This window comes from Eptatretus burgeri, chromosome 7, assembly GCF_056783735.1.
Source record: "Eptatretus burgeri isolate ZD-2024b chromosome 7, Ebu_testis_v1, whole genome shotgun sequence".
NCBI lineage: Eukaryota > Metazoa > Chordata > Myxini > Myxiniformes > Myxinidae > Eptatretus > Eptatretus burgeri.
Genome location: NC_140967.1, coordinates 96145207 through 96171912, shown reverse-complemented (window position 1 = coordinate 96171912; position 26706 = coordinate 96145207). Strand labels below are relative to the sequence as shown.

The following is a 26706-nucleotide window of genomic DNA, read 5'->3' as shown; positions in this document are numbered from 1 at the left end:
TTTCATGCTTGAAATTTCACGACGTATGCCGGCGTATGACTCACACGTTCCGCTACGCTGGCCACAAGTTGTATGCACTGTCTGCGATCGTTGACAGACGTCAACACATGTTACTTGTAAGTTAATCATAAGTTGAGACACGCCGAGGTAATGTTTAGCGTACCCGAAACTTATTTCTAACCTATGATTAACGTGTTGTTGGCACGTTACGCGATCGTTGCCACACATCGACAGACGTTACTTTTAAGTTACTCATAGGCTGAAAGACGTCGGTATAATGGATCGTCCTTGCGTCAGCGTCCACGGCCACGGCCAGGACACTTATTTGCAGCATTCTTCAAACTTTTCTTCGGCATGATGAGGATGTTCACACTTCGATGTCTAGCTTGGCTATGATTCCAATTGTCCATCGGCAGCGTCTATTTAAAATAGTCGAGTTTGAGCGTTTTAACATGTTCAGAAGAAACGCTTCAAATTTCCAAACCCCAGCATCAAAAAACAAAGGCGAGTGACAGCAATTTAAATCGTTCATTGTAAACAATGAAAATAGCTGAGTGGTACCGTTTAAAAGTCGTTGAGTGTAAAAAAAATCCAATTGTTGAGCGCAAGCATCTACTTTCAATAGTGGAGATGCAGCCATTTAAATCGTTGAGTGGCAGCCTATGAATAGCAAACCCCACGTCACCGGCAAAGATAAACTGCTGCACGATATGGATAAGTTAGGCTATCGTTGGGCATAGTTTGTGAACGCCGGCTTCACGATAATTATTCGTTGGTATATCGTATCTATAAGTAATCAAAGCGCTCTATGCACATTATTAGTTCATTGTGCATTTGTGCAACCCGTTATGAATAGACCTAAATCGTAAAAACAAGCTATAGCTCATTGTTGAAAAAGCCCCATAAAAAATTATCCGCGAAGAACTTCGAACAATGGTGAAAAGATGTCTCCTACCCGTGGACACGCGGACGCAAGGACGATCCATCATAACCCACACCCTCCCCCTCACACTCACCTACTACTGCCAACATGAACAAACTACTACTAATACTGATACTGTTACTGCTGACATGGACATCGACTCAAAAAGGACTCGAAAACACTGTTGGGTTCCCCTTTTATGAGCAGCATTTTTATATACCAATTCCCAAAACCGCTTGGAACACGTCTTTATATGGCAGTTGTAAGCTAGAAACACGTTAATTTATTTTTTTTGTCGACCGGAAGACGTCATTGGAATACGTCTACATACGTCGATGTGTGTTGGGACTACGTAAAGAATTGGTTCAAAGCACGTCAAACATAAGTTAGAAATAAGTTTCGCGTAAAAAAGACATTACCGCGACGCGTTTCGACTTATAAGTAGCGTTTGTGGACGTGTGTCAGCGTCCACATATCGTGTGTAAAACTTATCCCCATCGCATGCGGAACGTGTGTCATACGCCGAGTACGTCGTAAAATTTTGAACATGTTTAAAATTTCTTGACGTACTCTACTTACTACGACGTATGATAGCGTGCTTTAGTGTTCTACTCACGTATACCAAACTTACTCATACCGTATTTGACGTGCCCCAACGTTTTAGACACATTTTTCCTAGGTCGGCATATGCTGGCAAGATCGCCAAGGTGTGACCGCGATGTTGTCACTTCCATTTCTACGGCTGTTATGATTCGAATCGTTGTGCGTCAGCCTTTTAATAGGCTACGTCACGACATCGTCGGCGATGTGTGCAACGCGCTATGCCTAAGTTAGACTATCGTTGGGCATCGGTTGTGTAGGCCGACAACAGGTTCAGCATTCGTTGGTATAAGTTATCTATAACACAACGAAACGTTCTGTGTCCGTTACTAATGCGTTATACATAAGACCAAGTCGCTATGAATACGTCCGAATCTTTAAAAAAAAAACATCAAAAGTTCAACGTAAGCCAGCGTTTTACATACATTTTAATACGTTGCCATCGCTGGCTAAAATGTCAAGGTGTGACCGGGCCTTTAGACTGAGGCATTAGTTGTATGGAGAAAATTGGGAAGGCTTCTTTTATTCCTCAGATTTATGGAAGGAAGGCTTTGTGCTGCCGTAATCCTCAGAGAGGTCATAGTTGAAGGCGGCCTTGAGCCACTCAATGTTTCTAGCAGCAGTGGCAACTGTCGATGTCCTGCCAAAACCCAGACCTAGAAAGCTGGAACGTGAGTTTTGTGCTTCTCTCGCCCATCGGTGTGACGCTCTATTTGCAGTTAGGTGACGCTCTCTCCCTCTCTGCTTGCCTGGCTCGTTCATGAGCAGATATATCAGCAGTAAGACGACTCTCTCTCTCTCTCTCTCTCTCTCTCTCTCTCTCTCTCTCTCTCTCTCTCTCTCTCTCTCTCTCTCTGCAGCTGACTCCGCTTGCCTGGCTCTTTCATGAGCAGATCTATCAGCAGTTAGCTGTTGCTGTGCGCGTGCAGTTCGAGAATTCAAATAACAGGAGGAGAATGTGTATGTTTAAAAAGTCAACGAATACGAACATTTTGTATTTCAAAAAACTCTAGCGTTTTTAACCATGAAGCCTTTTGTTACGATTAATATGCCGGCGCACTATTCGAAAACCATTTTTTTTAATATATATATTTTTTCATTTTTCTGGAGAGCCACTTAGCGCATCCTGGAGCTGAATGTTAGGTCTATATGTGTGTAAAGTTTCATCAAGATCGGTTCACTGGTCTAGGAGCTTATTGGTTACAAACAAACGGACGAATCAAGTCAACGAATACGAACATTTTGTATTTCAAAAAACCCGAGCGTTTTTAACCATGAAGCCTTTTGTTACGATTAATACGTCGGCGCACTATTCAAAAGCCATTTTTTTTCTAATGGAAATTTTATTTATATATATATATATATATATATATTTTTTTTTTTTTTTTCATTTTTATGGAGAGCCACTTAGTGAATCCTGGAGCTGAATGTTAGTTCTATATATGTGTAAAGTTTCATCAAGATCGGTTCACTGGTCTAGGAGCTTATTCGTCACAAAAAAACAGACAGACACAGACAGAAGGACTGCCATTTATATAGTAGATTGTAATGTTGCAATGAATTTGCGAACCACCGTGGGAATGAAAGTGGAGTGATGTTTCTCATTTGGGCAGACAGACAGACAGACAGACAGAGAAACCTTTCTTGTCTTTTTTTTTCTTTTCGTTAAATTCTCAATCACTGTTGCTTGTATGGCCTCCATCCAAAACTGCAAATGATAAAAGACTGGACCATACATGCCGGGGGTCACTATCCCACTGATAGCCAACTTTAGGTTGAACTTGGATGACACCTCACCCGAGAGATAGTGTGACATGTGCCTGTTCTTGCACATTTCTAGACACAGACTCAGACACACAAACATCACGAAACCCCTGCCTTTATGGACTTGCCTCCCTCCACTCCTTTTTCCTCCTCCTCAAGGTGTTGTGCCTCCAGCACTCCAAGCTCCATTTTCAAGTGTGGCACATCTCAGCCAATCGACGCCGCTGATCTCAAACCAATCAGCCCCCTCCTCCCCCACTCCGACTTTCCTCCCGATAAATATAACAGTATACGTGGAGGAAGTGCTCAGGATGATTGAGATTGATGGATTATTACTATTCTTACCGTTTCATCATTTCAAAAAAATTCCCTTCTCAGGTGTCATTCCTTATGCTTTAAACCCTTCACCCCTTGATGCTGTTCCCTGAACTTTTGATCTCTGTCTGCGAACTCTGACATCCCACTGCCTCCCTCCATCACATGTAATTGTGAGGTTCCCCACCCCCTGGAGTTATACAGACTCTCCTCTAAGCTGTTTAGCCTGGGTTTGAATCCCAACCCAGCTGTACATAGGCCAGGTGATTCATCAATGTGTGTGCCGTACCTCGGATGGATGTTAAAGTGGGTGTCCCATTTGCCGACATTTGTTGGTGGATGTTCAAGATCCCATGGTGTCCTTTGTGATGAGTCGGCGAGTTATCTATCGCCGGCACCATGAACAAAATGCAAACTCCCTCCCTCATCGACAAAGGGCACTGCATTAGCGGAACAGCAACACTGCACCCTGAGCCAATGATGCTACCCTTCAGCTTTGTGCTTCATATGAAAGAAGAGGAAGCCCCCCCCCCCACAAAAAAAAATATATACATATACACACTGATTAGCCAAAACATTATGACCACCTGCCTAATATGCTGTTGGGCCTCCATGTGCCGCCAAAACAGTGCCGACGCACCGAGGCATGGACTCTCCAAGACCCCTGAAGGTGTCCTGTGGTATCTGGCACCAAAACATTAGCAGCAGATCCTTCAAGTCCTGTAAGTTGCGAGGTGGAGCCACCGTGGATCGGACTTGCCGGTCCAGCACATCCCACAGATGCTCAATCTGATTGAGATCTGGAGAATTTGGAGGCCAGGGCAACACCGTGAACACTTCATCATGTTCCTCAAACCATTCCCGAACAACGTGTGCAGTGTGGCAGGTGTTTATGCTTAGTGTTTGCTTTCCATTTTCTTACCATAATAGCAAAACACCATTAACTCTTTATTATCTCCATGCTTTTAAAAAAAAATCCAGAGGGATATTGTAATGTCCGTCCATCACACTATCTCCTAAACGGTTGGGCTGAAATTCACCAAACTTGGGAGTTATGACCACCACATGGAAAGAAGGTGCGAGAGTAGGATCATTTTGGAACGTGGTCAAAAGGTCAAATTCCAAAAAATGGAATTGCGGGCACATTTGAAAACATTCTTCGAATGAAGCTTTGTGTATGGCTGTATGCAATCAACATTGGGAGACGTATGAAATATTCAACAATCTTTTTTTTTGGATGTGATTCCTGGTTTAAGGTCACATGGGTCAAAACGGGGGGGGGGGGGATTAACTCAAAATATGATGTTGGTTCATTCCTGGTGGAACTTTTTGCCATCTTTCAACTTTGCTTGAGGTAAGAAGCGTGGGGATTTGCGACGGCGTGCCATCGACTTCTCTCTCGTATTTTTTTTTAAAACGGTATAAAGACGCCTGCTCACCACTACCTCAGGTCCATACTCGTGATGTCTTCCACCCCAGATGACCCCATTCCCAAGCACATCCTTTTTTTTCAGGTTTTTTTCATGCAGCTGCTTCACCCCCATGTGTCCTTCTCCATATTTCCTTGATCTCACTCTCATCCCTACCCTGCTGTTGGTGTTTCCCCATTTCCATTCTGCTCTTCCACGAGCCTCAACCATGTGTCCAAATTTTATTTAATTTTTCCTACACACACTGGGGTCAAGGCAGTGATGATTTGTTGCAACATCTTTGATTTTCGGTCACAAAGGTGATTCTAATCAACTCTCGTAATGATATCGATTTTGCTGTTGACTTCCAAGAGTCCTCTCGCAGTTATTCATGGTCCATTGCAAGTTGAGATGCTTGCATCTCTGAAACCCTGGATTTCTACTCACAAGTCCGCTTGCTTAGACGTGTCTCTTTCTGTCCCGCACATACGTGCTGAATCTTTCTTGTTGTTCTATTGTTTTGCAGGCTTGACATCCTGCATCAAGTTGTGGCTTGGCAGAGGAATTACAAAAGAATAGTAAGAAATACTTGCTTCTCAATATCCGACATCGATTTACAATGAACTCGGTGGAGTTTTTAACACGGGATTTAAGAACCTTTGACTCGGTTTGCATTGAAACTGAATTTGATAAAATTTACATTTTGTATGCCGTCGACTTTCTTCAACACGAATGGTTTTTAAGGCAAATTTAATGAAAACGATTTGTGAGAAATTTACTGAAGTTTATTGACCAAACATGATTTGTTCATCTTAATAGTTGTAGTACTTCTGAGCAATAAGCGACTTTTGAAAGGATGTATGAATGCTAAACGAGGCTTTTTTTGCGCATGCTATGTGTTTGGGTGTTTTCAGTACTCGGTTTAGCTTGCCGAGCACTTTCAACCCGCTGTTGCTGGCTCGAAATGTCAAATCGTCTTTGAAACATAATTTCTCATCATTTAGACGAAAGAGTGGCAATTTTGGAGGAGGAGGTGAGGCAAATGTATTTTTTTACCATGGCTAATAATACCCCCTGTCTGCAGCAGGGGTCAGTAAACCACTTGCACTGCGACATGTGTACAGGCGTAAATAAATTGTATGATTTTTGTCCACTTCCCTCACAAGGAGGGATTATTTTTTGACCCATGACCTGATCCTCAGTAATGCCAATATCAACATGTACGTAATTTATTTTATTCTGCTCTCACAGGAACACAAACAACATGGATAAACGCTATTTATTCATTACGTCATAAAAGGTTCCATTAGTGGTTGGACTTTGATGGACTTGCTCAATTATATGGATATATATTCACACGCACACGCACATGCACACACTGATGCTTCTCCTTTTCGAAATAGATGCAAAAAAATCTAGTATAATTTCCTTTGTGGCCCCAGAACCAAACGAACAATATATTTATGATGGCCCTCACAGCTCCGATCGACCCCTCTCCCCCCCCCCCCCACCTCCTCTCTCTCTCTCTCTCTCTCTCTCTCAACATGATTAATTGTAAATATTATCATTTTAAACTTTTGAAGCACCTAAACCAGATGTGGTGGTAGAGATCTGTCAGGGGTTTGTGTATCACTTGCCCTTCCACTTGGGGCTTCCACCGGCCCACATGGTCAGGAGCTTGTCCTACGAGCAGCTTCCCATTCGACGAGTTGAGAAAGTTCTCCAAGTCTTTTGTTGTGCAGAGGCACAGCCCTTTCTCTCAGGTACTTTTCCAAGTATTTTCAGCTTCTTTTAGAAGTTTTGTGAGCCATTTCAGGTAACAATCCTTCTCTCGTACCATGAAGATCGCTATTTCCTGGGGGTTCTGTACATGTGCACCAAGCATTCCGGGGGTGGATTACACCATTTTGAAAGTTGCTTATTGTGGTCCACAGCATCAAGTTAGTTTTGTTTGAATAATTTGCCAATTTGCAGCCCTGCAGCCCTTCGCTAATTTGTTGACTAGATTGTGCCATCCACTTGGGAGATCAATGGAATATTTAAGGATTGAAATGTTTATGAAATGTACCAAAGGTGGACGGACGGAGGTTCTTTTTGATCATTGAAATGTACCAAAGGTGGACAGACGTTCTTTTTTCACCTCTGTCTGTTTGGCTGTCTCTGTTTGTCTGTGGGCAGGATGACTCAAAAGGTTGTGGATGGATTTGGCTGAAACTTTGTGGACAGATTGAGTGTGTGGCAAGAACCAAATTATTTCCATTTTGGTGAAGATCCGAATTTGGATCTGGATGCGATGATTAAAAAAAAAAAATTTTTTTTCAAGGAATTCTTCACCATTTAGAGATGGGGCCAAAATGATGTATAGCATAACATTTTAAAACGTTGTGGACAGGTTATGACAAAAGTTGGTGGATGAGTTGGGTCGGTGACGAGAACAAGCTGATTAGATTTTGATGAAGATCCAAATCCAAATCCACCGTATCGGTGGGATACATAACATGACCTGTTCAGCCTCGCAGAGGTATGCGCTCCACCGAGTGTCGTTCTGGTTCAGTCTGTGAAAGTGAGATTTTCATTGCTCATTAGTATCTAGAGTAGAGTAAATAAATCCTTTACGAGCAATCGTTGTTCTGACCCTTGCGTAGAGCCATGCACACACGAAGACACGGGCAGAGGTCAGAGGTGGCGGTCGTAAGCCTCGACCTCAGAAGGGAACGGGAAGGTCTCGCCAAGGCAGCATTCGCTCTCCGATTTGGAGGGGAGGTAATTGTTGCTGAAAACGCAGCACATGTTTATCATGCAAAATACATGTTCTGTAAAAGATACCTTCGCGCATGTTTGTTCAAGGTGGGCATATCAGGGTGGTCCCAAGACTTTGTAAAACACCAGCAGGAATGGAGTCGATGCAAGACGATGGAAATGTAATTTTCTCGTGGTGGGAAAAGGTTGAACACTAATCTGTCGTGACACTGTTGGTTTGGAGAATGCATTTGTTTTTCCTCATGTGCATATTAGTGGAAGTGGATTGATGTTTGGGAAACTTGTGTTGATATGTATAGTAATCGAAGGTCCTCCCTCACTGGAAGTGAGAACAAATTTGATAGCATGAAAATGGCAAAAATACGACTTGGATAACTATTCATTTTCATTCATTAATACCCAACTATCATTGTTCTTCATAAAAGCAAAGAGGGGGGGGGGGCGGTGAGTGGTGGTTTAAGATTCGATTTTTACCTTTTGTTTGGAAAAAAAATATTTTAACTATAAGTAATTTGAACCAGATTCGGTGAAGTAATGACAGCATCCACTCTGAGTCTGGGAGGTTGGAGATTCAAACCTTGGCCAAATCGTACCAAAGACTTAAAATACTCCATGCTGCTTCCTTGCTTGATGCTCAGCATTTAAAAGGACGGAGCACGGACGAACAGCCCCTGGGAAGACAATGTCAGACGGCACGGCATAACCCTTGCCAAGAAACTGCTTCGGCAGCACTAATACACTGCAATGAGTCTGGTACATCAGGGTCAGAATCAAAGATATAAATTGAATTGAAACTGATGCATCGAATTAATGGGGTGCCGACTGGCTGGTAGGATGACCTTGAGGTATGCACACTCGCCTCGAAGCTGTCTTGCCTGGGTATAAATCCTGGCCCAGCTATAAACTATCATCCTGGTGGCGTTTCACAGACGGTGATTCATCAATGTGTATGCCATCTCGGATGGACGTTAAACGGGCGTCCCATTTCCCAGCATTAGTTGGTGGACATTAAATATCCCACGGTGTCCTTCGTGAAGAGTTGGTGAGCCATCGCCAACACCATGAAACAAATTTCAAATTTCTCTCCCTAAGCTATAGGGGATACTGCTTCAGCGGCACTGCCGCACCCCCTGACAAATGATGCCATCCACCGCCATGTGCTGCATCTGAAGGAAGAGGTGGTACTCGCATGGTGCAGTCATGATTGGCCAAATGGCCTCCTGTGTCAAAGTTCCTTGTATATCCTTGTGCAACATTTTGTTTTTCATGTCCCTTTCTCTGCTTCTGCTTGTATTTTAAATCAGTTCTGATTTTACCCTTCTTCCCAGGTGGTGTGGCACATGGACCAAGGGGGCCCAAAAGTTATTACTACATGCTGCCCATGAAGATCCGTGTCTTGGGTCTTAAGGTGGCGTTGACTATTAAACATGCACAGGTAGGCACTGATGTTTGGAAACGACTCGTGTATTCGAGATCATTAATGGTTTTGTCGTCGCTCAAACGATTAGTGGATTAGTGAGATTTTCCTCAAAGATGACACCACCCCAAGAAAGGGAAGTATGCATCAGTTTTGGACGTGTTTGTAGTTCCAATTGTGATCAAAATGACAAAAATCAGCTTGACATGCAGACGTTGCAGGGAATGCACTATTTGATACTACATCACATGGGTTCCAGGAAGCAAAGTGAGGCATGATGCCTCACTTACATAACCCATCACATCATCTCTGACATCCTAATTTATCAAATTGTATTGTCCAATCTGTGAGTATCAATCACTTAAGTCACCAATCCTAAGAGAGATGAAAGCACAAGTCCACAGAGAAAGTTGTGCATGTTTTTTGATTTGGTGGTGAAGTTTGCAGTTGTCGCTGCCAGAAAGGTTTAGTCGGGATTTTTTTTTTTAAATAAGTTTCCTTCCAAGGAACTTCAATGCAAGAGGAGGCCATTAGTTGCATCGACTCTGCATAATGGTTGCCAACCTACGGTTGTTTGTCCATGCTCTATTCTTTCTAAACACTGAGGGTTCAGCAGAGAAGCAGCACGTACCATTTGTATTCTTCGGTGTGACCTGTCAGAGTCAGGCTCCCAGACTCGGAGCGAATACTCTCTAACCATTTTTACACCACTGAGTCTGATTAATTAATAATGACACTGATTCTTTCCCCCTGTGCACACATTAACTCCACCACCATCCTCCATCCTTTACCCTTCATCCTACCTCCTACCGTTAAGCATCTTCTCTTGTTTTCGTTCCAATCCTAAATTATTTATTCATCGCTATTTCTTTACAAATACTTTTAAAGATCTCATGGGAAATTATCTCCAAAAGTTTTACAGAATGGAACAGTGAATGGCAAATGCTTCTTTCTTATTATCTTGCAGACAAGTACAATTGAATATCCAGTAATGAGAGCCATTTTATTTGCCTCGTCAGTGGCCCTGTGTAGTTCTGCAAAGGACCCGCTGAATCTCCTCTGCACACGATCCTGCACAACATGTAGGACTTTCTGATAGAGTCCTGCGATATATCGATGTACTGGTATAATTTTTCACGTCGACATACCAGTATTGAAATTCTGCATGTACCGGTATACCGAAAAACAAAAAAAAAATAAAAAAAAAATCGGTATATCAGCGATAAATCGAAGAGAGGCGTTTACAATCTTTAAATACCTTACATTATTTTAAAAGCTTTGATGCACTCAGCTACATCTGGAGCAGTGGAACCTTTAACGTCAAGACGGACCAGGAAGTAGGTACATCAGGTATTAACTTTTAACCCTCAGCACTCGAGCACTATATAAACCATCGCGTTTTTCTCTGCCCTCGTGGCTGTTTTTAAAGCAATTGCCAATTGGTTATTTTATATGAATCGGATGTGTTTCAGAAAGCCTTTGCCAATTACCGGTACAGCGATCTGCGATACTCTCAACCCTTCTTTAAATCCAGCTACCCATCCATTGCCGGTCCCTCGCCCTTTAGCTTCTAAACAGTAACTCCTCGGTCCTCATCATCCTGCCATTTTTCCCTTTGAAACCCCGTAATTCCAATGGGAAACTTCCCTCACCTGAATCCACCTGTCGGTTCCTCCATCTCAAACCCCTCTCCTCGTCCTTTAACCTCTAAACACCCACATCACAACATCCCCTTCAAACCCTCCCCCTCCCCTCCCCCCACCTTGTTCATTACACATCCGAAACCATCTCCCCCCCCCAATCCACCATCACCACTACCACGTCTCTCCCCAATTAGCTTGGTTGCCTCAGTCCAGTGACCCGAATTACCCCATTAACTCATTAACTATAGGCTATAATATAAAAAGGATCCCTCAGCATGTACAAATTAAATAGATTTCTTTCTTTTCTTGATTTATTTCCTGCAAAAGTCCCCAATAAAACTCGACCATTGGTGCAACGATTGTCGTCATCGTGTGAGATAAACAGCTATTCCCTGCTCGTAGGATCGAATATTTAATATACCCATTATACCGATTATATACGGAAAAAAAAATCTGTATAAAAAAAATCAGTAGATATACCAACAATGAACGAATCGAAGAAAGGTGTTTACAATCTTTAAATTCCGTACATGATTTTAAAAAGCTCTGATACACTCGGCTACACCTGGAACAGTGGAACGTATGATGTCAAGACGTACCTGGAAGGAAGTACAGTGGGTTTTAACTTTTAACCCTCAGCATCCGAGCACCCGTACAAGCAATCGCGTTTTTCTTTGCCCTCGTGGCTGTTTCCAAAGCAGTTGCCAATTGGTTATTCTGTATCAGTGGTTCCCAACCTTTTTCAACATACAGACCACCTTGGTGTCTATAGTTTTCCTACCGACCACTTTCCCCCTTTTTTCACAACATTTTAAAACTAATTTTTATGTGCCTATACCAGACTAATGGTGATGTCATGCACAACGAGCGTTTCTGTGTCGTCTGTCAAAAAGCAGACCCTTCTAAATGTGTTCAAATTAGTGCTTTTAAATGATAACAGTACGAAACTGAACAATTGTTGTGTTATTGCTATACATTTTTAATGATACAAGTACATGTAGAGAGTAAAGTAAGAATATGACTTGCTCAACTTGATGAGAGCCCTGGGATTGAATCTTCCCGACCAGTTCATCAATGCGAGGACAAATCGTGGATAGGCAGGCACACGTGTCATGTTCTGGCTGGAGCTGAGTTCTGCACTTTGTTTTTAGGGATCTTAGGCAAGAGAATCCAGCTTCACAAGCAGAGGTTGTTGCATATGGAAGCAATAATTTTATTGCCCCACCTGACAGTTCTTCATCGTCCTTTTCAGCGGAGAGCCAAAAGGCCGTGAGAGATTGCTCTCTGAATTGTACCTTCAGGCTGCCATCACATGACAAATCCACGAGCTGATCTTGGGCTCGGCAGTTAAGGTTTGTGCTTGAAAGAACTGATCGCTTATCCTGCTCACCAGATTCTCTCAGCAAGGGAGCCTCGTGAGTGGAGGAGGCCAATGGGCCAACCACGTGCCTCGTGGTTGCCGCAGGTTGACCAGCATCTCAAGGAGATGGGGATGGGCCAGGCATCTGCCTGGTGGATGGCCAGACGGAGGCCCCTGGAGTACCGGCGGAAAATAGACGCAGCGACTCGCATGCTCCCATACCTGACCTTGAAAGAACATCTTCGGAGACTGGTGCACGGATCCACTGCCGCTGTCATCTGAAATGTCTCTGAAGTAAGTCTCAAATTGTGAATCCAAGGCATTAAGGTGAACAGTAAAAACTGCTTTGATGCTGGGCAATCTAATCTCAGAATTATTGAGACATTCTGTGAGCAACGGAAACATTCCAGTTATTCCATTTTCCAAGCAAGTTCGCCACACACCGAGTTTCTTTATGAATCATACCACTTTTTCACTCGGTATCAAAATGTTCGTATCTTTGCCTTGCAGTTTAAAGGTTGAGATCATTCATAAGGTTAATCAAATGGATGACCAAGAAGGAACCCGAAGAAGTAGAGTAAAGATGGAGTCATCAAGAGGAACCTGGATAGGATTCGGGTTTCAGCCGCTACTCCACTACCCTCAAACCCATCCAGGTGTAGCCAAGTGAGTCTTACAGAAAAAAATTTCTGCAAGAATTCACTTCTCCTTAGATAGTTAATGAAAAAAAGGAATAGAGGGTAAAAGAGATGAAAGAAAAGAAAAAGCAAGAATTAGAATGAATAAAGAGAATTGTGAAAAAATTTGAAAGGAGTATGGAAAGGAACAAAGAACAAAGATGTCGGGAAGAACCCAAATACTGTATTTTCCGGTGTATTTACCGCACCGCGGTTTTTCAACCTCAAAATAAATTAAAAAAAAATATTGATCATTTTATTTTCTGATCTAGATCTAAATACGTTGACAACATGCTTTCTCCCATGTCCACTTAATTTTGTCTAACAGACTTATTCTCATTTTCAAGAAGTTCAGGAGAGAGGAGAGGATACCAAGAAGTTTTTATTTTTCTTTCTTATTTTTTAAATATTATAAAGAGGATTTTTTTTTTGTTCCGAGAAAAAGAAAGAAATGGGATTCATACCGGTATCACACATATTTCTTGTGGATTTGTGGCTCTGAAACTGGCCGTTTGGGTTTGATGAAACTTTTCAGCTAAACCCGAGGAAATCCTCATCATTGCTTTCCTTGTTGAAGGCGGCACGTAACTCCTTGTCCGAATCAGGGTAGAGCAAGTCCCCGTCGCTGTCCACATCTCGGTCACCGTCATTTGCGAGCCTCCTCCTCCCAAATGATGTCATCTTCTGTGCCGTCCATGTTGTTGGAGATGCAGCATTTCAGAAATGCTCGCTTGATGATACCCGACGGTATCTCCTCCCACACCTTGACGATCCAGCCTCAGATCATCGGAAGGTAAACACAACCTTTCTCATCCTCCCGCTCTTGGTGTAGGTCTTCTCCCCACTTATTATCCAGTTGGACCAGCAGCGACGTAGCCCGCCCTTGAACGGCTTGTTGATGGACACATTGTGAGGCTGCAGGAATGATGTCATCTTGCCTGGGACGATGACGAGATCGGTGTTAGTCCGACGGAGTGGCGCTTTGGCGTCGTCAGTCTCTTGACAACTGAATGCATCCAGGACAAGCATGCTCCGTCGTCGGGAGAGACCACCATCTGGCCTACTACTCCAGGCCATGCGCACCCAGTCCTGGACCAGTCCCTTGTCTATCCACCCCTTCTGATGCGCACAAACAATGATGCCGGCTGGAAACTTGTCTTTGGGCGTTGTCTTCCTCTTAAACATGACATACGCGGGAGCTTGCCACCATCTGCGGTGCAAGCGAGCATGACGGTGAATCGGTCCTTCTCGTGAACAGCAGTGTTGATAGTCACATTGCGCGCAAGCTCATTTGAGGTGGCTGCTCAGTTATTAGACTCCACCGATTGTAAATACTTCTTCTTTTGATGTGAGACCAGGTGTTCTTCTTCTCCTTCGTTTGTGTTTAATGGCGTCTTCAGAGCCGCGAGGCTCTTTATACCCCACACACCTGAACTCCGGGTGTCTCCGGACATTTCCAAGCATGGCTTTATGGACACGGTTAATATAACGCTGTACAAACTCTTACCCTGAACCGATTTTCAAAATTTAAACGGCAGAATTGAGCTTAACAGCAGTTCCGACTGCTAAAAAAAAAAAGTGTTCATTTGGAATATAATTTAAATTCAGCATTGATTGTTTTTAAGACTGATATATATTTTTTTAACCACTATCAAGTACAGTTGTCATTTGACGCATTGAAAACTCCTGATGGCAATGTTCCTGTTTCTTTTGTTTCAAAAAAAAAAACTCAACGTGGCTTCTTTTCACATTCCGGATGCTTTGTCTATAAATGGCGGTGCAATTTCGCTGGTTTACGCACTTCGTATGACAATACCTCCTGACAAATGATGCACTGTGGCCTTGGTTCATCCTCGGATCCAGTAAATGCAAATACCAATGCTAAATATTCTGGATTACATTTCCGACATGTAGGCTTTCTTTTCTCTGAAGGTGACTGATGACATTCCTCGATTCCACTCGTAGGCCCAGGCTGGTCCCCGCTACCACTCGCTTGTATCAGAAATCTCTCCATTTTGCACTGCACTGTGCTCACTGCTCACCAAGTCGAACCAGTCTGATTTTACATTTTTAAATAAGCTCCGGAAATACAAAGACGAGTAAGGTGGGATGCAACACGAAAGTAGAAAATTATTGCACAGTGTACAAGATGTGATGTAATACTGTGGCAGGCTGTGATATACTGTGCGTCATTGTTGAACACGACCGGAAAGTTGATATTTGTATCCATTTCAGTTAAAATGGCTGCTTTGAAAGCTCTGCTTAGAATTGCATCAAAGCGAGCAAATGTAGGAGAGTACTGGAAAGAACATATGTATAAAACGATGATGGGAGTCGAGGAGGTAAATTGAACAACCTGCTTTTATCGAGTAAACATGTACACCCTGAAAGATGACTTCTTTTTTTGGGGGGGGGGGAGTAACTTGTGGACCACATGTGGTCCACGGACAACCATAGGTTGGGAACCAATGTTCTAGATGAATCAGATGTGGTTTAGAAAGCCTGTGCCAGTTACCGACCACAGCGATCCACGATAGTCATACCGGTACGGCAAACCATCTTTAATAAAAGTTGTAGTTGGAAGTAAAATAACTGTTCTCATCATGGGGGAAATACTTTCCCTGTGTAGGAATACTTTGAAAAATTATCATGTGTCAATGATGTGTACGTCATACAGTGGTGAGAAAACGGTTGTGAAGCCTTTCGAATATTCTGTATTTCTGCATAAATTTGACCTAAAATGTGATGAGATCTTCATACAAGTCCGAACATATAGTAATAAGTCTGTGTGTCTGTCCGTCCGTGCGTCCTCCATAACTCCTAAACCATAAAGCCTAGCAGCCTGAAACTTTACATGCATACGAAGGGAACGCCAAGGAAGTGCAAGAGTGAAAATTTTGTTTGGGTTAAGTAAAACGCCACTTTTGAAGATATTTAACTGCCTTATTTAATTATATTCTTCATCAGGTGATTCTCAGCCACCTGGCTCTTTGGGATCTCAAGGCGTCTCCTAGGTAACCTCACCAGGGTCTGAAATCACCATGTTTTTTTGGCCTGCTCAACCATGCCTTGATTTGGAACAGGCCGCAACGACTTCTCAACGACAGTCCGCCCCCCCCCCCCCCACCGCTTTCCTCACTCATCGAATGCCTCCACATCATAGCTATGAATTGCTGCATACCTCGCTTTTGCAAGTACATACTGTAGTTTTCAAATTAGGAGCTTGGAGCGATTTCATGCATTATATGATACGATTTTGGGTCACTCCATGTCAAATCATCAAAGAATCTGCCGTCATCTCTCAGATTTTTGTAAAACTTTGGGAACCAATTGGGACCCATGAAAAACGGCAAGAACTCAAATATTTTTGCTAACAGCCTCTTAATTAGTGAGATACAGACTAACGAACTTTGGACTAATTAGCACGACGTCGCGAATTCAAATGGCCATATCTCTAAAAGTATAACACCTAGAGAGTTGATTTTGGTGTCATTTTAAAGGTATTTTCATGCCCTATGAATTTGTCTGGGCAACATTTTCCTACCTCCAACCACAAAAAAGTTATCACAAAATATAAACTTAAATCGTGAATCCCCAAAAAAATGTATCCTTCAAATTTCCTCAAATTCATCCCAGAGGTACCTTATGATGTCAAGAAGCTTCCACATAAGTTTTGTGATGGGCACTCCAATAGTTTCTGAGATATGAGCAATAATGTACATGTACGTATGGCATATAGGTTCGAAAATCAGCATTTGTAATGTATTATACAATCATTCTAACCGAGCCATGACAGGGAACACAGGGAACGACCATCAATTGCTTTGAAGTATCATATACTTTCATTTTCAACTGGGCCTGAGGGGAAGAAACAAGTGCTGCTGTTGCTGCATTGAAGAGGAAATTGAAAGCCTAAGTCAGGTTAGTGAACACTGTGTACTTGAACTCACTTATTGATTGTATAATACATTACAAATGCTGATTTTCGAACCTATATGCCATACGTACATGTACATTATTGCTCATATCTCAGAAACTATTGGAGTGCCCATCACAAAATTTATGTGGAAGCTTCTTGACATCATAAGGTACCTCTGGGATGAATTTGAGGAAATTTGAAGGATACATTTTTTGGGGATTCACGATTGAAGTTTATATTTTGTGATAACTTTTTTGTGGTTGGAGGTAGGAAAATGTTGCCCAGACAAATTCATAGGGCATGAAAATACCTTTAAAATGACACCAAAACCAGCTCTCTCGGTGTTATACTTTTAGAGATATGGCCATTTGAATTCGCGACGTCATGCTAATTAGTCCAAAGTTCGTTAGTCTGTATAGCTCACTAATTAAGAGGCTGTTAACAAAAATATTTGAGTTCTTGCCGTTTTTCATGGGTCCCAATTGGTTCCCAAAGTTTTACAAAAATCTGAGAGATGACGGCAGATTCTTTGATGATTTGACATGGAATGACCCTTTTCCACGATCTACTGTCACGGACTAATTGAAGTATATCGTCAAAATATTTCTGTTTTGAGGATCAGATATCATCTGATGTTTTGTGGACTAAATAGGTGTCGAAATCTGGAGTGAAATCTGATAATTTAAAGAAATAACAAGTCGTATAACTAAGCCTTTATACCTATTTACTTTAAGCAAGCAAGGCTATGTTCGATCCTTCTCCATATACACAAGAAAACGTGAAATTTCCAAAGCATTAAACTTCTATTTTTCTACTGTTTGGAGAATTATATTGCATGAACAAAATATTTAAGAAGGTGCGAAAATTAACCAGCTTCATTCAGCTATACGACTTCATGCAGTTAGTGCTTGACCTCACACCCTGTCTCCCAGAGGGACCTCACACCCTGCTTATCCGGGGTGTGCTATAACTGTGTCTATATTTTCAGAAGTTCTGCGAGGTGCTCAACAGGGAATCAAAGCAAATCTGGTGAAAAACTGACGTTTTAAAATAAAATTAGAGCGTTTCTGCATACCACGAGCGATGTACCACATGACGCAAGCACGGACCAGCAGGCAACATGGCGGATTATCTGCAAGGTTTCTTTCACGGGCGATTAAACTTTGCAATGTATCCAGGGTTGTTCTACATTAGCAGCAATTATTTTGTGGATGAAGTAATTGCTTGAACAAATTAATTTAAATTATTTAACTGCTGTGTGTGCTGTGAAGACCAGCTTTAAAGTTAAAGGGACCCTATATGGTATGCATCCACAGCCATAGCGAGATACTGCAATCAGTCGACAGCAGTATCTCGCTTCGGCATCTGAGCAAATCGTTCACTCACTGCAGACGCTTTCGCCGTGCCACGTCATTCAGAGGGAGTGGTTCGTTCTTCGTCATTCAGAGCGAGTGTTTCGTGCTCCGTCATCCGGAGCGAGTGTTTCGTGCTCCGTCATCCGGAGCGAGTGTTTCGTGCTCCGTCATCCGGAGCGAGTGTTTCGTGCTCCGTCATCCGGAGCGAGTTTCGTGCTCCGTCATCCGGAGCGAGTGTTTCGTGCTCCGTCATCCGGAGCGAGTGTTTCGTGCTCCGTCATCCGGAGCGAGTGGTTCGTGCTCCGTCATCCGGAGCGAGTGGTTCGTGCTCCGTCATCCGGAGCGAGTGGTTCGTGCTCCGTCATCCGGAGCGAGTGGTTCGTGCTCCGTCATCCGGAGCGAGTGGTTCGTGCTCCGTCATCCGGAGCGAGTGGTTCGTGCTCCGTCATCCGGAGCGAGTGGTTCGTGCTCCGTCATCCGGAGCGAGTGGTTCGTGCTCCGTCATCCGGAGCGAGTGGTTCGTGCTCCGTCATCCGGAGCGAGTGGTTCGTGCTCCGTCATCCGGAGCGAGTGGTTCGTGCTCCGTCATCCGGAGCGAGTGGTTCGTGCTCCGTCATCCTGAGCGAGTGGTCTGTGCCCCATCCTATCTGATCTTCTGCCTTGTCACTCTTCCTCCCTCCTCACGTCACACCCATCCGTCATCACTCTTGCAGGTGGGGCTTCTTCCTTCTTGGTCATGCAGCTCGGTTGTAATGGCCGTTGCCGTTAATTCTGTCATCACTGGTTTGCAATACAAAAATGTACGGGAAAGTCACGGGGGGGGGGGGGAGGGGCAATTCCATACTGGGGGACCTTATCCTTAACCCAATCTATCTAACCCCGCACCACCCCCCATGTGGTGACAAGTAACACTTAAGCTCACAGTTACCCTACTTGGTTTACATCGAGATGTCTCCTACACGTCCACTGGCCAAGCAACTCCATATGATCCTATCTCTCCTCTGAAATCCCTCCATCTACCCACAAACATAACAATATCCTCATTCACATTACCCTCTTACTTGATGCAAAATATAACGTTTCCATCTGCCATCCCATTTATCTAAACTCAACATGACTTCCATCTATTGTCTCCCATGACAAACAACTTTGAAGAAAGACGTTTTACATCAACTCATGAAATTTTGATATCTGTATCCACTGTGCTGAGAGCTTCAGAAAGGTTCTATGGGATCTTCTCAGAACAAGACCCAGTGGTAGTCTACGTCGCATCAAAAGTTCATCGCAAACGACAAGTATCCGCTGTGAGTCTGGCAGGTCAGTGGGTCAAATCCAGGCCGAGTCATCCCAAAGTCTTTTAAAATGTTATGTGCTGCTTCCTTGCTCAGGATAGATAGAGATAGAGATAGAGATAGAGATAGAGAGAGAGATATTGTCCATTTAAAAGGACAAACAACCAACCACAGGATGGCATCCATTATGCAGGCTTGATGGACTGAATGGCCTTCTGCGTTGGTTTCTTTTAATGGAACTCGTATCAGATTGGTGGATGAAGTGCATCAGCAAGAATTGAGACATTCCAGAATATCAAAGTATAAAATGAAGTCTGCATTGCTTTGTTCCAAGGGGAATTGGGCTTGATTGAAGGATTTTGCATTTCAGGATGATCTGCACATCATTGACTCAGTGGACCTCCCAACTGCTGACCCTCAATACATGATGGACTTTGTTCGCTATCGCCATTGGGGTGATTCTGTCCTCATCGTTGACATGTATGTTGCATTACTTTTCCATTTGATTTGCTTGTACTTAAATTAGACTTGCATTTCAATTTTGTTGGAAATATTTTTGATGCTCATTTCTGTTTTGTGCAGCAATGACCAAATGCCTGAAAACATTGTGAAAGCCACAGAGACATTGAATACAATCGGGCTTATTCCTGCTGTCGGTGAGTTCTGAGGTTGCATCGCCGCTTTTTAATAATGTCATATAGCCATTTACCAATATTGTTTCTGTTGGTAATTTTTCATGCTAATCAATATTAAACTCGAAGGGCACTTGGTGGAACGCATACCTCTGCCGCACAATACCTGATCCGTAAGAACATATCGGGCCCATTACATTTTTAAATATCATGCTATACGGTAGGTACTATATCGTTTGTGGCCCAATCTCTCAATGGTGAAGAATCACTTTGAAAATTAAATAATTCTCCTATCCAGATCTGGATTCGGATCTTCACCAAAATCGATTCAATTCGTCCTTTTCACACACCCAAACTTTCCACTAAATTTCATCCAAACCTGTCAACAACTTTTTGAGATATCGTGCTATGTATCATTTTTGGCCGATCTCTCAATGGTGAAGAATCACTTAAGAAATCCTAGTAGGCTGATCCGGATCCAGATCTTCACCAAAATCTAATCGGTTCGTCCTTGTCACACACCGAACCTGTCCACAAAATTTCATCCGGATTGGTCCTCAACTTTTTGAGATATCCTGTACACAAACAAACAGACAGAAAGGGGTGAAAACATAACTTTCTTCACCTTCGGTGGCGGAGGTAACAGTTTTTATACACGCGGACTATTCAGGATAGCTTGGTAATCAGGTGTAGATTCACAATTTGGTCTTGAAGCCAATCATGCTCCCCACCTTGCCTCCCCCACTAAAAAAACACAAAATCCCCCCTTCCCACACTTTTTGTTAAATAGTTACATGAGCCCTTCCCCACTATCTCAAAAAGTCGAGAATCCTTCGCCCGGGGCCAAAATGTTTGATATGATAAAATACCGATAAATGCAAGTAACCGTTATTCTCATAACAATATGGATGAACCAGGATATTTTCAAATGGCACATTCTTTTCCCATTCTACTCTCTCTTTAATATGCAGTTTAAGATTCACAAATCCTGATGAGTTTTGAAAATGCAATAAACGAGCCAAGTCGAGAATGAGAGATGTTTATTCGACCCCTACCAGTTTCACCGGAGGGGACTATAGGTTTGCTGTCTGTTCATTTGTCCGTCCGTCTGTCCCATCTGTGCTTTTTAAACTTTTTTCCCCCATACCCTTTAACATATTCAACTGAAACTTGGTACATGGCTTTATGATAAGATACAGAACAAGTTCGAGATTCAGGGCGTTTCATCAATTTTTCAGTTATGCTCTTTTTGGATTAAGAAAATATCTCATCGGTGGGGGGCATTTATTGCAAAGCAATTCTCGCTCTTGTTTTTTTTTTATTTGCCAACAACTCAACACAGCAGATAATAAAGTGAGTGTAGACCAAACTACACTAATACCTGGACGTGTTTGTAATACCGACATATAACTTCGTAACACGTAAACACCCCTGAAAGTAGCATTAAGAACATCAGAAATGGCATTAAGCCGACTGTGATATCTCCTCACACTTGATTCTATGTGTTAAAGATTCTGTGGTTTCTATTGAGAAGAGAATGTGTGCTCGATGCCATTACAAAGTGCTCAGTGGACCTGGCGTACGACTGGGATGAAAGGTTACCGCACTGCCCAGATAATTGGCCTACAAAGGCAGGCAGTCCATTGGAGAGAGAGAGAGAGAGAGACAGACAGACAGACACAGACAGACAGACACAGACAGACAGAGACAGACAGACAGACAGACAGACACAGACAGAGACAGACAGACACAGACAGACACTACTTCATTTTTAAAATGTTGTTGGATTCCAGAACTACTACTTCACTGTTATAAAGCTGCTGTCACACCTTGACATTTTAGCCAGCGTATGGCAACGTATCAAAATGTATGTAAAACGCTGGCGTACGCTGAACTATTGATGTTTTTTTTCATTTTTGGGCGTATAATAACGTGTTGGACGTATGCATAACGTGTTAGTAACGTACACAGAACGTTTTAATCACATATAGATAACTTATACCAACGAATGCTGAGTGTGTTATCGGCGTTCACAACCTATGCCCAACGATAGTCTAACTTATGCATAGCACGCAGCAGCGTATCGCCGACGATCACGTGGCGTAGGCTATTAATAGGCTGCGGCTTGACGATTCAAATCATAACCGCACTAGACATCGAAGTGTGAAGCCGCTGTCACACCTTGACGTTTTAGCCAGCGTATGCCGACGTATGAAAAATTTGCCGAACCAAGCTGGCACACGTCGAATACGTTATGGGTAAGTTTTGTATACGTTAAGAGCAAGCTGGCATACGTCGTAGTACGCTGGCATACGTCGTAGTACGTTGAAAATTTCTCGACGTATGACACATTCTGCATACGCTGGCATAAGTTGTAGGCACGCTACACGATCGTTGACACACGTCGACATACGTTACTCGTACGTTACTCATAAGTCGAAACATGTCAAGGTAATGGTCAAGGATTCCTCCATCCAGCGTCAGTGTTCCAGACTCCCTGGTTTTTTTATTATTATTTTTTCTTCGGTATGCCGGTGATGTTGACACTTCGATTTCTAGTGCGGTTATGATTTAAATCGTTGAGCAGCAGCCTATTAATTATATTATATTATAACCGCACTGGAAATCGACGCGTCAACATCACCGTCATACCGAAGAAAAAAAAAAAACAACAAAAAAAAAAACAGGGAGTCTGGAACACTGACGCTAACCATTACCTTGATGTGTTTCGACTTATGAGTAACTTACAAGTAACGTGTGTCAACGATCGCGTAACGTGCCTACGACTTATGGCCAGCATTATGCGGAATGTGTGAGTCAGACGCTGGCATACATCAGGAAATTTCAAGCATGGAAAATTTGTCTAACAGCTCGGCGTACTGCGACGTATGCCAGCGTGCTCTTGTTTTATGGCTCTCTTGAGAGTAGACACGCTTGTTGCGGGCTTTGTGGAATGATCTGAGGTTGCCTTAGGTCCGATTTGCCTTCCAAGAGGAGAATGAAAGTTATTTTAAAGCAACAGCCTCACCACAGGATTCAGAGAACAAACAGCAGGAGGATGGGATGTGAGAGAGATGGAGAGATATAGATTCTTTGGAAAAATTACCAGGCTGAATTGATATCAGTGGCGGAGGATGCAGAAGACCAGTCCTGAAGTGTTTAAAAAAAACATCATAAAAAATGTGCTAATGTCGAAGCAGGTCACGCTTTATGACCCACGAAGCAGGTCGCACTCCGTGTCCGACGAAACATATATATATATATATATATATATATATATATATATATATATATATATATATATATATATATATATATATATATATATATATATATATATATATATATATATATATATATATATATATATATATATATATGCATCTTCTTTTTTTTAACTTCACCATTTACCAGAAGGCTTGTAAACCAGGAGGAGGCTAACACCAGGAGGTAAACCAGACGGCTAACACCTTGTAAACATTCTTGAGACTACTGTGCAGGGGTACTACGACAACGACTACAACAACCCCAGTTATTTTCACATTCTTGTGGAGTTGGCCAAGAAATGCTTTTGGCCCAAGTCTTTCATGAACCGTCTGGACAAGCTTGACGTTCAACTCGAGCTGATAGTTCGGATTTTGTAATTTGGAAAAATGATAGCCATAACTCGTCTACTCTTCAAGAAAGACACCGTGGGATATTTGACATCCACTAATGCCAGCAGATGGGACGGCCAGCTTCACGTCCATCCAAGGGATAGCACTCTGTTTTTTGAAGCAACACCCTGTCTGCAAAGCAGCAATACGACACTTTCTAGTCGGCGCAGTAATGGTACTCAGACCAGGCATCTTAAAGGTGTGTGAAGCTGTACCATCATGCTGGACATACTAGTGGGGCAACTTAGCTAAATACAGCATAACAATTGTGCATTTTGTGAGGAAAGCACCAAATTTGGCACACTAGTAACCTATCATATTATGAACAGATTTGGATATCGGGCCATCTCAAATTCAGCCACTGATGGCTGTGGCAGCCATTTTCCACTTCCATCAAAAATTTTGACATGTCCCAATATCCAAATCTGTTCATAATATGATAGGTTACTAGTGTGCCAAATTTGGTGCTTTCCTCACAAAATGCGCAATTGTTATGCTTAGTTGCCCCACTATACATGATGATTGCGTTTTGAGTTCTATCTGGATTTGGTCTTAAAGGAAGGGTGTCAGAAAAGAAACCTGACCAACTTCTAAGTTCTTGCCTTTCCAAAACCAAGAGGTTGTATGCTTGTTGTACATCTCAACGACTGCTGCCTTGTTGATGACCCAGCAACATTAATGAATGAAGGACAGACTGATGCAGACAATTATGCACATAATGTTGCTTTTGTTATTGTTTGCATTTTATTTTTTCAAGGCAAAATTTTGTTCTTTCTTCACTTTTAAAAGACATTTTATTCATGTGAATTTTTCTCTTGTGCCTGGAATGCAGCCATTAATGTCTACAGCATGCTAAAGTATCAGACACTCGTCCTCACTCTTCCAACGGTTCGTTTCTTGGAGAAGAAACTTCTTTGGCACGACACGCGCTTTGCACCGCTTTATCCATACCACATGCCCTATCGGGATATTCCTTGAGACTCGGATAGAAATATCCAGGAATCTTATGTGGGGGTTTGAAGGTAAAAGAATATTTAAGGAAGAAAAAAAAACAAACAAACACAAAAACAACGACCTCAAGATGAATTTAACTTTTGTGCACGAAACGATTCTTCGAGAACAATCGGGTTTCTTTCTTCACCTTCATCCACCGCAAGGCCTCTTGAAATTGCAAATTTCAATTTGAACATTCAGTTCAGACTTGAGGCTAAACATTTTTATATGTATATATCTATTTGAGCTTGTACATGTTCTTCTTTCGTGTGCAGCACATGGCTTCGGGTGAACACCTGGTTTCTCCATGAGCAAATAGTCATGGTATATGGGATTTGAGCCTGGGGTGTCCCACCTACATTTGCTCTTTGTATGCATAGTTGGGAATGCCAAAAAGGCCAACCCAGAAACCAGGATTGCAAATCAAGTAAAATGTGCATTTTGAGTAATGTCAAAAATAATTACATGAGGCTTTGTTGGTTTGAATGTCTTCTGCACCGTTTTCATTTGTTGGAGGTGGCATATGAAATGCTTGGATGATGTTTTGTGTCTCCATTTTTATTGAGACAGACGTCTGTGTAATCATGTCACCAAAGCCAAAGAGAGCGGGGAATAACCGAATTTGGGTTGCGTGATCTGCAATGCTGACTCGTCGATTGCGTCGCGTTCCTGCATGTTGTAACACGTCAGCAAAAAAGCCGAGGATTTCATTACACGTTTTCCTGAAGAATAACCGTTTTTTGGGGGAAATTTTAATCACCCTGAGGGACCGGTCGAGGCCCGCTGAAAGTAACTGCTTACAAAAGGCATTCTGGCAAAAGTGTGTAAATTACGTAATTGTCACTTGCACTGTATAATTTTGAGGCTCGGACTCGATTAACCGAAAGTGAATTTGGTTGAGTATGTCCAAATCGACTGCAACTTTGTCGCCTGCATGGTTGGAATGATTAACACTCTTTGTAAATGGAAATAATTGTATCCAATCGTGTTGTATGCAAAAAGAAAAAAAAATCATTGAAATTACTGCTTTCATGCACTTCCAAACCCAGAAAAGAAAAGATACTGCAATGAACAACATACCATGTTTGATTAAATATTTCTAAATTAGCCGAAGATCTCGTTTATCATTATTATTTTTTTTTTCAAGGAACCTATTATTATGGAAAGAGATTGAAAATTTGTGAATTGCTCTTTGAAGGAGTCCTGTTCCTATGCAGTGAATGTACAAGTTTTTTGTACTCGTGTCTTGAGCCTTCTTCTTTTGTATGTAGCATCATCGGCTGAGGGGGAATGGCTTTGCCGCTGATATGGTCCCCCTCCCCCCCACCCCTCTAGGTTCCAGCAATAATTTGTAATTTGTTCAGGGTGCTGGTGATAGCTCAGCTCCTCCCTCGAAGGACACCGTCGGATCTTTGATGTCCACCGACTAATGCCAGAAAGATGGGACTGTTGGCTTAACGTCCCTCCGAGGCACGGAACACACTGACTGCTTCCTTTATCTGTACGTGAAATGCAAGGATGACAGCTTATTGCTGGGTCAAGAATCAAACCCAGGCTAGACTGCTCACAGGTGAGTGTACATACATCTGGGTTATCCTGGCGGCCCTCTGCCATGAGCTCAGCAAAAAAGTACCCTCATTGTTGCACACCATCGTCATGATAGAACGAAGTACAAGTCTTGCTTGTGAAGGCTGGTGATAGATCTGCTTCAGTGGACAGGGCCAACAGTTGAGGAAATCGACAGAATGTTGATCGAAATACCTACCAATCAACAGAACATTGATCGAGAAGCAAGGTAGGAGAAACTGATGTTTTGGCCATTAACCCTTTGTTGGAACAAAAGAGACAGATGGGATTGGGGTGAGGGTTGATTATAGGGTGGAAGTGAGTCACATCTGGGTGAGAATGACTGATTTTTGACAGGGAGGGTTCAGGTTCAGAGGTTAAAGGTCATTGTGATGGAGTAACGTGAAAATAATGAGGGGGAGGGGT

At 42.6% G+C, this 26706-nt stretch overlaps 1 protein-coding gene across 2 annotated transcripts in view; it reads left to right on the top strand.

Moving 5' to 3' along the window:
• Positions 1 to 25821, top strand: part of MRPL4 (mitochondrial ribosomal protein L4) — a 32776-nt gene extending 6955 nt beyond the window's left edge. For both annotated transcript variants that reach the window (XM_085889700.1, XM_085889699.1), the window contains exons 4-9: positions 5537 to 5588; positions 7656 to 7773; positions 9099 to 9205; positions 19804 to 19913; positions 20016 to 20089; positions 24554 to 25821. In XM_085889700.1, the coding sequence (XP_085745826.1) occupies positions 5537 to 5588; positions 7656 to 7773; positions 9099 to 9205; positions 19804 to 19913; positions 20016 to 20089; positions 24554 to 24699 (607 nt within the window). In that variant the 3' untranslated portion in view covers positions 24700 to 25821. The remainder of the gene's footprint in view (positions 1 to 5536; positions 5589 to 7655; positions 7774 to 9098; positions 9206 to 19803; positions 19914 to 20015; positions 20090 to 24553) is intronic.
• The last annotated feature ends 885 nt before the right edge of the window (positions 25822 to 26706 follow it).